This window comes from Gracilinanus agilis, chromosome 3 (genome assembly GCF_016433145.1).
Source record: "Gracilinanus agilis isolate LMUSP501 chromosome 3, AgileGrace, whole genome shotgun sequence".
Classification (NCBI taxonomy): Eukaryota; Metazoa; Chordata; class Mammalia; order Didelphimorphia; family Didelphidae; genus Gracilinanus; species Gracilinanus agilis.
In genome coordinates, this window is record NC_058132.1 from 61,970,725 (window position 1) to 61,988,188 (window position 17,464).

The window sequence follows — 17,464 nt, forward strand, 5'->3', positions numbered from 1 at the left end:
TTAGCCTTAAAGAGAGAGGGCTTGTGCTGGCTTTAGGTGCCTAACAGACCATCTCTTAGGAAAAAGAGAGTTCTTACTTGGTCTCTCTCAGAGGGCGGCTATAGAGTAACAGGGACCATCTATCGGTCAATAAATAAACATTTATTTATTTTTTAAAATATTATCTTTTTCCTCCTTTATTTTTCCATATTATTCATTTTTATAAGTGAATAATCTTATAAAATCAAAATCCCAAATAAACAAGTGATAAATCATATGTTTTCTTCTGCATTTCTACTCCAACAGTAAATAAACATTTATGGAGAGGTTCCTACGTGGCAGGCACTGTGCTAAGCTCTAGGAATATGAGAAAAAAGAAAGAAAGCCCCTGCTCTCAAGGGCCTTCCATTCTAATGGAAGAAACTATATATAAAAGGAAACTGAAACTTGCATGGGGAGTAGGAGAGAAGAAGGTACCCCTGGGGGTGGGATTTAGAAGGAGAACTGGAGGACTAAAACCTAGGGAGGAAGGGGAAGAGGCCACAGGGACACAGAGGGCTGATGAGAGCTCAGTTCCAGGGCCCATGTGCTCTTCCAGGATGAAGACATCACTGGGTCGCAGCGATGGAGACACGATGGAGATGGAGATGGAGACGTCCAGAGGAGTGAGCAGCCTACCAAGAAGCTTGATGGAAGGGAAGATGTAGGATTGTAGCAGTGAGGGACTTTGGGGCTGGACAGGGACCTCAGAGGCTATCTGCCCCAGCCCTGCCCATCATACTACAGATGAGAGAATTGAGGCCTGGAAAGGCTACCACAATGATGATTAATGCCAGGAGAAGGCATCAAAGAGAAATAAGTTGCCCTCAGAGACCAATGGTTTCCTTCACCAGAGGTCTTCAAGTAAAGCTTTGATGGCAAGCTGGAGCTGTAGGCCTAACCTGGCCATGAAGTTGAGGGCTATGGACAAGTTCCTTCCTCTCATGGGGTCTCTTGTAAAAAAAAAAAAAAGTGGGGAGGGTTAGAGAAGAATGGCCCAGGTGATTGATAAGATCCTCCTAGATCTGTATTCTGTGTTCTAAGGATTCTCCCAGTTCTGACATTCTCTGCTGTGAGGCCACTTCTAGCTCTCTTGGCCTGACATTGTCTGTTCCAAGGGCCTTGCCAGCTCTGAATATTCTATATTCTAAGGCGTCTTCCCAGCTCTTTCATTCTGGGTCCCAGGTTTCCTCTTGGATCTGACACTGTGTTCTAAGCTCTCTCCCAAATCTGACATTCTCTGTTCTAAGCTCTCTCCCAGCTCTGACATTGTCTGTTCTAAGGTCTCTCCCAGCTCTGACATTCTGTGTTCTAAGGTCTCTCCAGCTCTGACATTCTCTGTTCTAAGATCTCTCCCAGCTCTGACATTCTCTGTTCTAAGGTTCCCTCCAGCTCTGACATTCTCTGTTCTAAGGTCTCTCCCAAATCTGACATTCTCTGTTCTAAGCTCTCTCCCAGCTCTGACATTGTCTGTTCTAAGGTCTCTCCCAGCTCTGACATTCTCTGTTCTAAGGTTCCCTCCAGCTCTGACATTCTCTGTTCTAAGATCTCTCCCAGCTCTGACATTCTCTGTTCTAAGGTCTCTCCCAGCTCTGACAGTCTCTGTTCTAAGGTCTCTCCCAGCTCTGACAGTCTCTGTTCTAAGGTCTCTCCTAGCTCTGACATTCTCTGTTCTAAGGGCTCTCCCAGCTCTGACATTCTGGGTTCCAGGGTCCCTCATGGATCTGGCATTTTCTGTTCCAAGGGCCCTCCCAGCCCTGACCTTTTGTGTTCTAAGGCCCCTCTCAGTTCAATAGTCTCTGTTCTAAGGCGACTTCCAGCTCCGAAATTATGTCTTTGAATCCACAGGGCCAGTGCAGATGATGGGTTTAAGTGACTAAGCCCCCTGGCAGCAGCTCAGAAATGCCTCCTCACATATTCTGTGCCTTTGGGAGGCCCCATGTAGTTGGTGGGGTTTCCATTTCTGTCTTCTCCTCTCCATGTAGCCTTGGCTTCATGCAAGGACCCACAAAATTGAACCTGAGGTCTGTTCCTGCAGGAGCTGCCTCCCTCCTCACATCCATCCAGCCCCCTGGATACCCTGTAATATGTAGTAACTGAGTCGTAATTCGTGAGGCCTCAGGATCGCCCATGGGACTGCCAGAGTCCGTATGTCCCTTGGAATCTTGCTGTCCTCAGCTCTGTGACAGAGTGCCTTCTCTTGGACACGGATATGCCGGCATCAGAGAAACCACTGGAGCGAAGCTTGTTTTCCCTTTTCTTCTTCATGTTGTTGTTTTTTTAATCATCCAGAACAATTTTTCACATTTTTGTGTAAAAATGCGGAGGCTGCCTGGGACAGTGCGTGTAAAGAACTCTCGTCTTGGGCACAGGGGACCTGAGTTTCATTCCAAGCTGGGATACTTTTTTTAAAAGGTTTTATATAGAGGCTTTTTGTCTCCATGGCACATTCATTTCCCACCCGTACCTCCCCCAGACGGAACCTTCCCTTGTTAAAAACAATTAAGCCAAACCCTCTAATAGAGAGCCCACATTTGATGACGATTCTGCCGTGGTGGTCCCCCACCTTTCTGCCATGAGAGAGAAGTTAGATTTCGTTATCTCTTTTCAAGGACCTTCATTAGTTTTGCTATTGCTCAGCCTTTGACTTCCTTTCGGTGATTCGGTCAGGCAGGTACTGGGGCTTGCAAATCGCGCAGTTGCGCAATTCATTCCCCTCTCCAAGCCTCAGTTTCCCCATTTGGAAACCAGGGGAAATAATATGTGTACCACATACCTCACAGGATGATGATGAGGGGAGAGCTTTGTAATACTTGAGGTACGCACGAATGTTGGTTACTGGTGTATTCAATATAGTGTCGTTTTAGATTTTTAAGTCCAATGATCTCAGTACAAATTCTGGGTCTGCCATTTTCTTTGTGTCTTTGGACAAGTCACTAACCTCCCTGTGTCTCAAGTTTCCTCATTGCTAAAGGGAGTAGTTGGCTTAGATGACCTCTAAGGTTCCTTTGAGCTCTAAATCTATGATGTTCCTTTAGTCCTATCCAACCCCATGGAGGGGTTTTCTTTCTTTTTTTTTTTTAATCTAATTTTTATTTTCTTTTTAAAAAATATTTTCCCATGATTCCATGATTCTTGTTCTCCCACTCCCAGAGCCGGCAAGCAATTCCACTGAGTTATACATGTATTATCATTTAGAATCTATTTCCATATTATTCTTTTTGTAATAGAGTCATTCCATTACTAGGGCTTTTGTTTCCTCATAAAAGAGAAACTGAATTTTAAAATCATGTATTCAACAAAAGGTATCTAAGTTCCCCTCTAGCCCCAAATCCTTTGAAATGCCACTGCCTCCAGAAAGTCTTCCCTGATTTTCTACAGTCCTGGACAATCCCCAGACCTCCCTCCCCTAGCCCTTTGCACCTCTGAAATTGAGATTGTTATAATGTACTGTCTTCATTGATGACTTTCCCTGGAATCTCTGAGTTGGAAGAGACCTGGAAGGAGGGAGGGAGTTGGGGTCATCTCATCTAACCCTGACTTTTAAGAAAGAATTCCCCTTCAGGGGGTAGCTGGATGGCTCAGTGAGTTGAGAGCCAGGCCTAGAAATCCTGGGTTCAAATCTGGCCTCAGACCCTTCCGAGCTGAGTGACCCTGGGCAAGTCACTTAACCCCCATTGCCTAGCCCTTACCACTCTTCTGACTTGGAACCAATATATACAGTATGGATGGTAAGAAGGAAGGTGAGGATTTAAATAAATAAACAAATTAATAATAATAATTCCCCTCCATCAGATCTGATGAGCCAACAATTCAGCTTTGGTTGGAAGAGAACAACGAAGAGGGCCACCCACTTCTCTTATTTCTTTTCTTTCTCTTTTCTTTCTCTCCATACCTTTCATCTCTGGCTGCTCATCTCTTTCTCCAGGGGCTAAGCAGATATAGCCTAATCCCTTTTCCATAGAATAGTTTCTCAAATACTTCCATCAGCTAGGTGGCCCAGTGGAGAGAGCTCTGGGTCTAGAGTTGGAAAGACTCATCTTTCTAAGTTCAAATCTGGCCTCAGACACTTACTAGCAGGGTGACCCTGGGCAAATCATCTCATCCTGTTTGCCTCAGTTTCCCTTTCTATAAAATTACCTGAGGAAGGAAATGGTAAACCTCTCCATTATCTTATCTTTGCCAGGATGGCAAAGAGTCGGACACAACTGAAATGATTGAACAACAAAAAAACATTTTTACGCTCCTAAGTTTTCAAAGTTGTAAAAAAGAGGGATATGACCACAGTTTACTTGTTTACCAAACTATAAGCTCCATGAGGGCAGGGATTATGTCTGACCTAAATTTGTATTTCTTTTTTTTTTTTTTTAACAACCCTTACCTTCCATTCTAGAATCAATACTGTGTATTGGTTCCAAGGCAAAAGAGAGCAATAAGGGCTAGGCAATGGGAGTGAAGTGACTTGCCCAGGGTCACCCAGCTAGGAAGTGTCTGAGGTCAGATTTGAACCCAGGACCTCCCATCTCTAGGCCTGGCTCTCCATCCACTGAGCCACCCAGATTCTCCTCAAGACTAGGCTTTTAGACAATCATTGGTAGTTTTATAGAGGATGAAATGGAGAGGATAAAGACTTGAAGTGGGGATAGGACTGTGATTTTTAAAAAATGTTTAAACCCTTACCTTCTGTCTTAAAATCATTACTAAGTAATTAAAACAGAAAAATTTCAAGAGCCAAGCAATCAGGATGAAGTGACTTGCCCAAAGTCACCCAGCTAGGAAGGGTCTGAAGCCAGATCTGAACCCAGGACCTCCCATCTCTAGGCCTGGCTCTCCATCCACTGAGCCGCCCAGCTGCCCCAAAATTTTGTATTTCTTGATTAGATTCAAGCTCTTTGAGGGTAGAGGCTGTTATCTTTGTATCCCTGGTGCCTGGTACATTAGTAAGTGTTTGTCAATTGATGGGCTGATCTCCAGGATCCAGGAGGCACTCAATGAGTGTTGAATTTAGTCTCCATGATGCCCCACCTAGTGCCTGCCATGTAAGAAGAAATCGGTAAATATTTGTTGATTAACTGAATTTGTTTTCAGCGTAGGACACCCAAAAGGTATTCATGGGAAATCAAAGAGATAGGCAGGCATTGGAGCTCGAGCTTAAAGGAAGGTCTGTTTTTGAACCCATTTTCTTTTCTTTGTAGACAAGACCAAGATGACCACTGTGGCCCCATTGGGAGGTGCCACCTTCCCAGGAAATGAGACCGCAATGTCCACAGAAGACTTCCTCTATAAGAGTAAGGGCAACTGGGGGGGGGGGGAGGGGACGGGGCAGGCCAGAGAATAGCCCCTGGGATGGAGGCTCACTCAGATTGCTTAGGGTTCTCTAGCTGTGGGCTGGGCCAAGAGGCAACTCATCCCAAGCATGTGTTCATTCATTCTTTGAATAAGCATTTATTGAGCACCTACCCTATACAGAGACAGTTGCTCGGTCGTAGAGGAGATATCAAGTTTCCATCATGGAACTTATAGTCTGGTGGCAGGTGTAGTGTAGATGTACAATCAACCCTGCAAAAGGCTAACTGCAGAATTTCTGTCAGTTGAGAGGGTTTAGAACCCTGACTAGCAGCCATTGATCCGGGAGGCTCGGTCAGAGAAGGATCAACTGAGCTCAGTCTTTGGGCTGAAACCTGGCCTTGAATCTGTGCCTTTTCTCTTGAGATTTTGTAGCTTAGCTAATTCCTCTGGATTTCCCTGACCTTCCCTATTCCATTCCCCATTTCCTTTCCTAATTTCCTGTGGGTTTTGGGAGAAGGGTGGATTTGGGTGGTAGCAATCAAACTTTGAAGACTTAGTTTTCCCCATAGACAAGTAGGGCCTACTCTTGATAGAAATTATCTCCTGATTCATTGTGTATAACTTCCCTAACCTTAAAGGCAACAAAGCCTCCCCGGCTGAGTAGGAGCAGGCTCTGGCTCAGTTTGCCCCATTCCTGTGTCCCTCCCCAATCTGGAGCTTCTCCCTAGGCGGTTGTTAGAGAAACCTTGTATCCTTCTGTCCTTTATAATCTACCCTGAAACTTAATAAACCCTGTTGTTATTTGATCAAACCTTTTGCTAAATCATTGGTTGAATGATAAAAGAGGGATAAGGAGAGAAAGGAATAGTTTCTCTTTGGGTCCTGAGGGGAGCTGGAGGCGTCCATCTTGGAGGAAGTAGTGATCTCTAGACTTCCTCTGAGAAGCCCATCTATTTCACAGACAGGGAGGAGCCTTCGGATTCTTCCTTTGAGAACCTGAGAAACTGACTAGAAAGCCCTCTAGTTAGTTTCAAACCATTTCTGACTGGCCCTAACCTTTGTCTGTAGAAGTGCCCTTCCTACCTGAAAGGGTTCAGCCTGTTTCCCTTTAGTGTCCTCTTTCTCAAGCCTGTGTACCCAGTCTGTGTCTCCCTGTTGCAGCTGCCTGCCCAACTACCTCATCCTCTCCCCTTGCCGCTCATTATACTTCAACGTCTTATATTTCCCTAAACTCAGTCGTTCCCTTACATCTCCTACCACCTCAATCTACTACCTCCACTATTGTACCCTCCTTTCCCACCTACTGACTTAGGGACCCACAAACCCCATCCACTTGCTTTATTCCCTTATTATACAGGAGAAGACACTCGAACATGTGGCTGTGTTACCTCCTGTTATATGAAAAGTGTTCAGGGATGTAGTGGAGCCACTTGGGTCTTCCTGACTCCAGGGCCAGCATTCTCTCCACTGGGCCACCTAGCATCTCCCAAATAATCCACAAGAAGAACTCAAGATTGTGTTCAGTGCTTCACAGAAATCTAGGGAGACTCTCGTTACAGTATCTCCTGGTCTACTAGTCTAATTATCCTGACAATAAAAGAAATAATTCAAGGATGATATTTCCTAGTCTTTTTATTTTCTTTAAACCCTTACCTTCTGTCTTGGGATCAGTACTGGGTATTGGTTCCAAGGCGGAAGAATGGTAAGGGCTAGGCAATGGGGGTTAAATGACCCAGGGTCACCCAGCTAGAAAGTGTCTGAGGCCAGATTTGAACCCAGGAACCCCTCTCTTCCTCCATCTCTGAGCCTGATTTAATTCACTGAGCCACCTAGCTGACCTAATCTTAATGAAGCTGCCCTGACCTCTCTGAATATTCACAATCCTCCCTGTTGGTAAAATATTCTAGAATTTTGCCAGGATCTAGAGATCAAGCTTCGCTGACCTAAATTTGGCACTCTCTCTTCTTCCTTGGTATGTTTGGGAACCTTGTTTGCTACCTTCAGTCCTGTGGCTCCTCTTTAATTCTTCAAGGTCCTTCAGAGAACATCAGCCAGTCACCAGCAATCCCATCTGCTAATTCTTTGGGGTTGTTGAAGCCTTATCTTCTGAAGCCTTAGAATCATTACAGGTATCGGTCCCAGGGCAGAAGAGTGGTAAGGACTAGGCAGTTGGGGTTAAGTGACTTGCCCAGGGTCACATTTGAGGCCAGATCCATCTGCTAATTATTTAACTATCTTAGTATCTTGTTCACCTTGGTTTGGTGAACCTGATCTCAGAGGGTGACTAGATGTTATCTGCCCGTCCCTTCACTAACTCTTGGTTTCCATTCCTTGGTAACCATTTTTGTTCCTTCCGTCCAGTCTATCTAATTCCAAAGGGCATTTTCCCTGGCAGAGAAAACTGTGGGGAAAGAAGCGGTGGGTAGTTCTGCCTTCTCTCCTTCACCCTTATCTCATTCACCTCCAAGAAGTTATTTTATCTCATCATCTGATCCTCCTTCTGCTTCCAAAATACCCAACCACAATCACAACAAGGAGCCCTTTGCCATCACCACCAGCCTCAGCTCCTTCTGGGATAGAGCATTGCTGAGCATGCTCCTCCTAGGGATTCATCCTCAAAGTCTGTCCTTATTTCCATGGTCTGCACACGTCTTTACAAGCAGATTTTGTATTTGACCAAAAGGAGAACTTTCTTTCCCTGAGGGTCCACCCTGGCTCAGAGAAAACAGATGCCATGAATGACTAACCCTAAACGTTTTGAGGGGGCTGTGAAGATGGACTTATAGAAATACCTGGAATTTTACCCCATAACTATTACCGGACAGACCTTACCCAAGCTTGGTAGCTTGGTGGCACAATAGATAGAGCATCGGGTCTGGAATCGGGAATACTCACTAGAATTAATCACTAATCATTGGTCACTGAGCAGGTCATTTAACCCTGCTTGCTTCAGTTTCCTTGTGTGTCAAATGAGCTAGAGACAGAAATGGCAAAGCACCTAGTATCTTTGCCAAGAAAACCCCAAATGGAGCCATGAAGAGCTGGACATGATTGAAAAAAGTGACTGAATAACCACAAAACTTTCTAAAGAGCAGCTAGGTGTCTCGGTGGATGGGGTGCTGGGTCCAGAGTCAGCAAGATTCATTTTCTTCAGTTCAAATCTGGCCTCAGACACTTAGTAGTTCTGTGACCATGGGCGACTCACCCAACCCTGTTCGCCTCAGTTTCCCCTTCTGTCAAATGAGCTAGAGAAAGAAATAGCAAACCCCTCCGGTCCCTGCTGAGAAAACCTTAAATGAGGTCATGAAGAGTCAGACACCAGTGAAAACAGACTGAACCACTACTCAGGCTAAGGAGAATCTTAGAAAGGAGGAGTCCCATTATGAAGTCAATAGCCAATAAGACATACTTCACCTTCCAAGAGGAATCAAGCTTTATTTTTCTTTTTCTTTTTTCTTCTCCAGCCCTAAGCATAATTTATGATTATATAAGTTTATATATAATGTATAACATAATTTTATTTATAATTAGTTTTAATATAATTACATATTATACTAATAATGTTTATATGATAATGAAATATATAATGCATATATAATCTAAATACAATAATTATATTGATATAAGTATATATTTAATCTAATTGAGTTTTATATAATTTGCAATTTATAACTAGTTTAATTATAATTAGTTTATATGAGTTGTAATTTATAACTAATGACTAATTTACTAATTAATTGACTAATGATTAATAACCAGTGACCAATCATTTATAATTAATTAGTAAATTAGTCATTATTTATATTACATCATCTATCCTATTTTTAATTATAATTAGTTTATATGAGTTGTAATTTATAACTAGCAACTAATTTACTAATTAATTAACTAATGATTAACAACCAGTGTCTAATCATTTATAATTAATTAGTAAATTAGTCATTATTTATATTACATCATCTATCCAATTTTAATTATAATTAGTTTATATAATTTGTAATTTATAACTAGCAACTAATTTACTAATTAATTAACTAATGATTAATAACTACTGACTAATCATTTGTAATTAATTTATAATTAGCCATTATTTACATTACATCATCTATCCAATTTTAATTATAATTAGTTTATATAATTTGTAATTTATAACTAGCAACTAATTTACTAATTAATTAACTAATGATTAACAACCAGTGTCTAATCATTTATAATTAATTAGTAAATTAGTCATTATTTATATTACATCATCTATCCAATTTTAATTATAATTAGTTTATATGAGTTGTAATTTATAACTAGCAACTAATTTACTAATTAATTAACTAATGATTAATAACCATTGACTAGTCATTTATAATTAATTAGTAAATTAGTCATTATTTATATCACATCATCTATCCTATTTTTAATTATAATTAGTTTATTTGAGTTGTAATTTATAACTAATGACTAATTTACTAATTAATTAACTAATGATTAACAACCAGTGACTAATCATTTATAATTAATTAGTAAATTAGTCATTATTTACATTACATCATCTATCCTATTTTAATTATAATTAGTTCATATAATTTGTAATTTATAACTTGCAACTAATTTACTAATTAATTAACTAATGATTAATAACCAGTGACTAATCATTTATAATTAATTAGTAAATTAGTCATTATTTATATTATATCATCTATCCTATTTTTAATTATAATTAGTTTATATGAGTTGTAATTCATAACTAGCGACTAATTTACTAATTAAGTACTGATTAATAACCAGTGACTAATCATTTATAATTGATTCATAACTAGCGACTAATTTACTAATTAAGTACTGATTATTCATAACTAGCAACTAATTTACTAATTAAGTACTGATTAATAACCAGTGACTAATCATTTATAATTGATTTATAGTCATTATTTATATTACATCATCTATCCTATCTTTAATTATAATTAGTTTGTATGAGTTGTAATTTATAACTAATGACTAATTTACTAATTAATTGACTAATGATTAACAACCAGTGACTAATAATTTATAATTAGTCATTATTTATATTACATTATCTATCCAATTTTTAATTATAGTTTATATAATTTGTAATTTATAACTAGTGACTAATTTACTAATTAATTAACTACTGATTAATAACCAGTGACTAATACTTTATAATTAATTTATAATTAGTAGGCTTCTCATTGCCTTCTCTCTCCCTCCATCGAGGCAGGCTCGGGAGCCATCGTGGCAGCCGTTGTGGTGGGTGTCATTATCATCTTCACCGTGGTGCTCATTCTGCTGAAAGTGTACAACAGGTACAAAGGGGGATGGCACAGAACCTCAGAGACTGTCTACTTCACCCCATACTTGGAGAAAAAAAATGACAGCGAATCCCCCCTCCAGTAACCCTCACAGGCGGCCAGGCAATACTTGTGCAGGGAGAGTCGCACCCTTTGGAGGCTGGGAATTGGAGGGAGGAGGTGGGAGGGATGAAGGACGAGGGAGGAGACGAGCTGATGCTGATGTGGGGCTGGTAGGGAGATGGTTCTGAAGTCTGGAAGTCAGGAACAGGGCCAGGAGGGGAATGAAGGCTGGCTTGGACTCTTCCACAAAATGGAAGCCCCGGGGAAGATGTCACCAAATGAGGTGAGTCTTAGGTGGAGAAGGCTGGTTGGATGTTCCAGGGCGAGGAGGCTTCAGGCTCTGAGGGAAGTTCCACGATGAGGCAGAAGCAGAGGCATGGTTTTGAATTCACAAATGTGCCTGGGAAGAAAATGAAAGCTGACTGTAGCCCCTCCATTGGGAATCCCCCAACAGAAAAAGACTGAGAGGCAGCTAGGTGACCCGGTGACCAGTGACAGGAGGTCCTGGGTTCAAATATGATCTGACACTTTCTGGCTGTTTGATCCTGGGCAAATCCCCTAACCCCCATTGCCTAGCCCTCACTACTCTTTTGCCTTAGAACTAATCAATCAATACAATACAATCCAAAACTAATCAATATAATATAATACGATACAATGCAAATAATCAATACAAAATATTGATTCTAAGACAGAAGATAAGGGCTTTAAAAAAAATCTGGCTTCAGACACTTCCTAGCTGGGTGACCCTGGGCAAGTCACTTAACCCCCATTGCTTAGCCCTCATCACTCTTCTGCCTTGAAACTAATACATAGTATTGATTCTAAGAAGGACGATAAAGTTTCTGGAGTTCAATGGTTTGCTATTTCCTTCTCTCATATCTTTGCCAAGAAAAACTCAAATGGGACCCAAAGGAGCCAGACATACCTGAAAGGACTGATCAGCAATATGGCAGAGACATTGTCATAAATGAAGAGAGTGCTGAACTCCAGAAACCAGGAAACCTGGCTTCTCATCTTGGCTCTATCACTAACTGATTTTATGATCAGAGAACAGAGTTGTATGGTGAAATGGGGTCAGAGGAATTGGCTTCAAATCCTACCTTTGTCCCTTACAACCTAGGTGACCTTGGCCAAGTCATTTAGCCGCCTCAGTTTCCTTATCTGAGAAATGATGAGGCTGGACTAGACAGCCTCCAAGGTCCCTTTCAGCTCTAAATCTGTGATCCTATGATCCTGGCTTTGATGCTGTCTGGTTAGGTGACCTTGGGGTGAGTGATTCCACCTTTAGTTGTAAATAAATACCTTTTACAAAATCTTTCAGTTCTAAAATGGGGATAATAACCCCTACCCTGACCTCTATCACAGGGTTGGGTGAGAATTAAAAAAAAAAAAAAAAAAAAAAAAGACCAGATATTTGAATGTTTTGCAACCACAAAGTGCTATGTGTGTATGTATGCCGAATGGCATCTTTAATTTAATTTGTTATTTATTTACTCACTCAGTTCAATCATTCATTTAGTTAAAAATTTGTCCATTCCTTCATCTATTTATTTATGTTGCTTGTTTTATTATTTTTTCATTTAAATTATTTATTTGATTTGTTATTCTTTTTTATTTTTAATTTAATTTATTAGTTTTTAATTTTTTTCTGGGTTATATGTATATTATCTTGCAAAACATTTCCATGTTATTCATTTTTGTAAGTGAATAACCTTATAAAACCAAATATAAAGCCCTAAAACCTATTCCGAAATAAACAAGTAATAAAAAATATGCTTCCATCTGCATTCCAACTCCAACAGTTCTTTCTCTGGAGGTAGAGAGCATTCCTTTTCATAAGTCTCAAAATTGTCCTGAATTGTTGTATTGCTCATTCCACAGTGTTTTCAGTTTCTGTGTGCAGTGTTCTCCTGATTTTGCGTGTTTCACTCTGCATCAGTTCATGTAGGTCTTCCCAGCTCTTTCTGAAATCATCCTGTTCATCATTCCTTACAGCACAATAGTAGTCCATCACCTTCATATGCCACAATTTGTTCAGCCATTCCCTAGTTGAGGGGTATCCCTTTGTTTCCAATTCTTTACCTCCACAAAAATAGTAGCTATAAATATTTTGTACAAACAGGTCTTTCCCCATTTTTTTTTTTACCTCTTTTGGATATAGCCTAGTAGTGGTATAACTGAATCAGAGAGTATGCAGTCTTTTATAGCCCTTCGGGCATAATTCCTGATTGCTCTGCAGAATGATTGTATCAATTCACAACTCCACCAGCAATGCATTAGTGTCCCAATTTTGCTAATATAAGCTATTATTATTGTCATCATTATTATTCTAAGTATTTTCCCTTACTTCCTCCTCCTCTTTCCCACTCCTACCTTTGCTAAATGAAGGTCTTGAACTGGATCAGGTAGATGAGTTTCAGGAAGTCCATGAGTTTGTTTTTTAATGCTAGGTGGTACAGTAAATAGAATTCAGGGCCTGCAGTCAGAAATACCTGAGTTCTGGGGGGCAGCTGGGTAGCTCAGTGGATTGAGAGCCAGGCCTAGAGACAGGAGGTCCTAGGTTCAAATCCGGCCTCAGACACTTCCCAGCTGTGTGACCCTGGGCAAGTCACTTGACCCCCATTGCCTACCCTTACCAATCTTCCACCTATAAGTCAATATACAGAAAGTTAAGGGTTTAAAATTAAAAAACAAAACAAAACAAAAAGAAATACCTGAGTTCTAATCCAGCCTCAGACACTTATTAGCTATGTGACCCTGGCCAAACCATTTAATTCTTCCTGCTTCAGTTTCTTCTTTGGTAAAATGGGAAATAAAAAATATACCACCTACCTTGTGCTATATACCTAAGCACTATATAAATGTTGGCTAGTCTTTTATTATTGTAATTAGTTTTTTAGCATTATATTATTATAATTAGTTTCTATTATTATACTATTTTAATTAACTTATTATGATGATTAATCTCCTTTATGATCCTATGCATTTTATTTTATTCATTTAAAAACATTCTTCTGAGCAGGCTTCCTCAGGCTCCTGCCAGATAAGAAAACCTAGACTGGATTAACCTGCTTCTTTCTAGTATTTACATTCATAGGCTCATAGGAGTATAATAAATAGTTAATGCTGATATTTGCTTAACACTTCAGAGACTGAGAACTGGAGGTGACCTTAGAGATCATGTAGTTATTTTGCAGATGAAGAAACTAAGGTTTAGGAAGGTAAAAAAAACTTTCCTGGAACTGCTCAGGATATAAGCAACCAAACTTGGATTTAAATCCAATCTTTCTTTAAAAAAAATACTTAACCTTTGATCTTAAAACATAGAATGTCAAATGTTAGTGAGATAAGAGACCTTAGAGCAGTGGTTCCCAAACTTTTTTGGCCTACCACCCCCTTTCCAGAAAAAATATTACGTAGTGCCCTCTGGAAATTATGAAACTATTTATTGAACTCAGAATAGAAAGTAATACAAAAAAAGTGTGGCCTTCACCGCTCCTCTGGATCCCTGCAGCACCCACCAGGGGGCGGTGGTGCCCACTTTGGGAATCAGTGCCTTAGAACAACTTTTTTGAGCATGAAAATTCTCTACTTAATGTTCACGTCTTTCACAGATACTCTCTCATAGTAGTTGTATTTTTAATTTCCATTGTTTACAAAATACATAATGATGAAAAGCTATTATGAATTTTTTTAAATTACTGTGTGACCCCGGGCAAGTCACTTAACCCCCATTGCCTAGCTCTTACCACTTTTCTGCTTTAGAATCAATACACAGTATTGATTCTAAGACAGAAGGTAAGGAGTTAAAAAAAAATTACTTATCTTTGGTCTTAGAATCAGTACTGAGTATGGTTCCAAGGCAGACAAGCTGTAAGGGCTAGGCAATGGGAGTTAAGTGACTTGACCAGGGTCACACAGCTGGGAAGTGTCTGAGGCTAGATTTGAACCTAGGACTTCCCACCTCTAGGCCCAACTCTCTATCCACCGAGCCACCTTGCTGTCACTATTTATTCCTTTTAACTCTTTCCCTTGTACCTGCTGTAGTGTAAAGATTAAAATTAATATCCAGTACTCCAAGTAATATATTTTATGAGATTTATTAAAATATCACTTGAAAAGTAGAGGAAAGAAAATAGCCTTCAGTAAAGAGAGGCTTTTCCAGACTGCACACATGGGGAGAAGAGAGAGAGAGAGGAGAGATTATAGAACTATATAAACAATAACATAAAGATACAGGTAAACAAAAAGGGGAAAGGAATTTGGGGATGAGGAAAGAATTCTGGGAGATGAAGTCCAAGGTACAAAATTCTCTAACTATACAGTAAGGAATGATTAATGATTTTTTACAATTCTTTAATTATTAGCTGCATTTTATCCCCTCCCAGCAGCAGCTACAGCCTGTAATGAATCCTTCTACCATACTATGGAAACCACTCAAATATTGTCTGTTACAGAAAAATGAGGATGAGACGAGAATTGGAACCCAAAAGCCCGAAGCCCACCTCCCCATCCTCTACCGTGGGCCAGACCAGCAACAATGGCGGCAGCCAGCCCACCACCGTCACGTTCATTCCCGTCGACATCCACATGGAGAATCGATGACCAGAAGGTCTCTCGTGGGTCCTCAGCCAGATCTCCTGCTCCAGACAGATGGGCCCTCGCTGATAAGAAAGAAAATGAAGAGCCAGTTTCCTGGCAGTTTGTGTCAAGCTGACGATGGCATTTCTGAATGGAACTGGAGCTGGGAACAAGCCATAATAATCTCTTTTTCCCCCTAGTTAAAAACCTAAGTAACTCCTGTGGCTCACTTAACTTTGACACAGTGGCAAACTGTCCAATTTGTATTAACTTTGATGTTCTCCTTTCTCCCCTATCTCTATAGATGGTTGGAAGGGATAATGACTCTTAGAAAGCTGGAGGCAGAAGAGATTTTAGGATATATAGTGATAGAACGTAGAGCGTCTGATCTGTCTTCTTAGACTATGGACCCATCACAGCTGAAAGAAGCATTGGAATATAGAATATGAGATTTGGAAGAATCCTTAGAACATAGAATGGCAGAGCGTGGCAGGGATGGGACCTTAGAACACAGCCTCAGAGCTGGAAGAGAACTTAGAATGGAGAATTTTAAAACACACAATGACAGAGCTGAATGGGACCATCTAAACCAATCCTCCCATTTTATGGATGAGGGTCAAAGGATCATAGAACCAGAGCTGAGAGGGACTTCAGTAGGCATCCATTCCATCTTCTTCTTTTTATAGATGAGAAAACTGAGGTAGAGGGAGGTAAAATGACTTATCTCATAGGAAAATGAGATCCAGAGAAGGTCACATAAAGCCTTTGAGTTTCTGTTGATCCAGGACCAGAATAACTAAATTATTTAAAATTTAAAATAGCTACACAATGATGGGAGTCCCCCCCCCCCCCAAAGGGATGTCTAATCTGTGAATTAAATCATTTTCCTGGAAACTCTCTGATCAGGGAGCACACTAATTAAATAATAAAATATATTGCCTACTTCCCAGATAAATTATGGCAGTGAACAGAGGGCAGCAAAGACAAATGTGAAACATCCCTGTAGGACTTAAATTAATATCCAGCAACTCCAAGTATTAATTTTATAAAGTTCATTAATAATCACTTGAAGTAGAAGGAATAAAAAGGAAATAGAAGTTTAAAAACCTAATTATTTAACAAAATTAAGACCATGTGACTCTAAGTTCTCCATCAAAGCCCCAACAGGAAGACAAGAGAGTGAGGGGTGGGGCTACACCAAATTTATATCCTCCCTACATCAGCATGTAAAGTGAGGAGAGAGGGGTTCTGGGAATTGTAGTTTTTAGGATAACAGATTCTAATTACACATCCCCCACTCCAAATCTGGAGATGGCATTGATAAGGGAGAGAAGTTGATAAAATAATTTCCCTTGGGCTCAGAACCAGATTTCCAATATCTGTGTCTTGCCAGAGTATCCCTAGATGGAGCTAGAAAACAGAGACATTCTCTTCATTCTTCCTTGTTCCACATGCCATGGGGGGTACTTCCCTACCCGTGACCCATCTTCCTCCTACCCCACATCATTCTGACCTGTAATATTAGCTCACACTTATGTAGGATTCTAGGGCTTTAGAGGCATTTTACTCTTACTGTTAGTAAAACTTATACCACCTATTTTCATATCTCCATTTTACAGATATAGAAACTGAGGCTGTGCATCTCATAAATACTTGACTTGGGATTCCACCTTTGTTCACCTGATTCTAGAGTTGAGGTGCTCCTACTCTACCACATGGTCTTCCCAAGCCTAAAGTTTATATTTCTCTGATTATACAACTTGGGGGGATGGAAAGACTGCTCCCCATGCACTATAGAATAGGCACCATAATATCTTTTATAATGTCTGCAGGCTCCTGCTATGGCAAATCCTACTATGTGGTTCTTCCTGGAGATGATTCCTAGCATCAACAAATTCGAACCCTGGCATTCAAACTCTTTACAGGAACCATAGGACGATGTGATGGAGAAAGGTCCACATTTGGAATCCAAGAGCATGGGGAACAATTCCAGCCCCAAGACTTGCTCTGTCTGGGACTTTACTTCACTTCTACTCTCTGAGGCTGTGTTTCCTTCTGTGTAACAAGGTGGTTGGATTGCATAATCCTAGAGGGTCTTCCAGTTTTAATTCCTGTGGTCTTATGAGCAGCATCTTGTTCCTGATGTCTATAGCCCCCTATCTGCCAAATACAAGATGGCGGCCTCCTATCTGTTATTGTCCAGTAAG

The 17,464-nt window shown here is 40.4% G+C and overlaps 1 protein-coding gene across 1 annotated transcript in view; it reads left to right on the plus strand.

The window, feature by feature from the left end:
• Positions 1–16,438, plus strand: part of LOC123243156 (non-compact myelin associated protein) — a 49,679-nt gene extending 33,241 nt beyond the window's left edge. The window contains exons 3-5 of the mRNA XM_044671343.1: positions 5,214–5,306; positions 10,541–10,625; positions 15,134–16,438. Of these exons, the coding sequence (XP_044527278.1) occupies positions 5,225–5,306; positions 10,541–10,625; positions 15,134–15,281 (315 nt within the window). The 5' untranslated portion in view covers positions 5,214–5,224 and the 3' untranslated portion in view covers positions 15,282–16,438. The remainder of the gene's footprint in view (positions 1–5,213; positions 5,307–10,540; positions 10,626–15,133) is intronic.
• Positions 16,439–17,464: the final 1,026 nt, after the last annotated feature.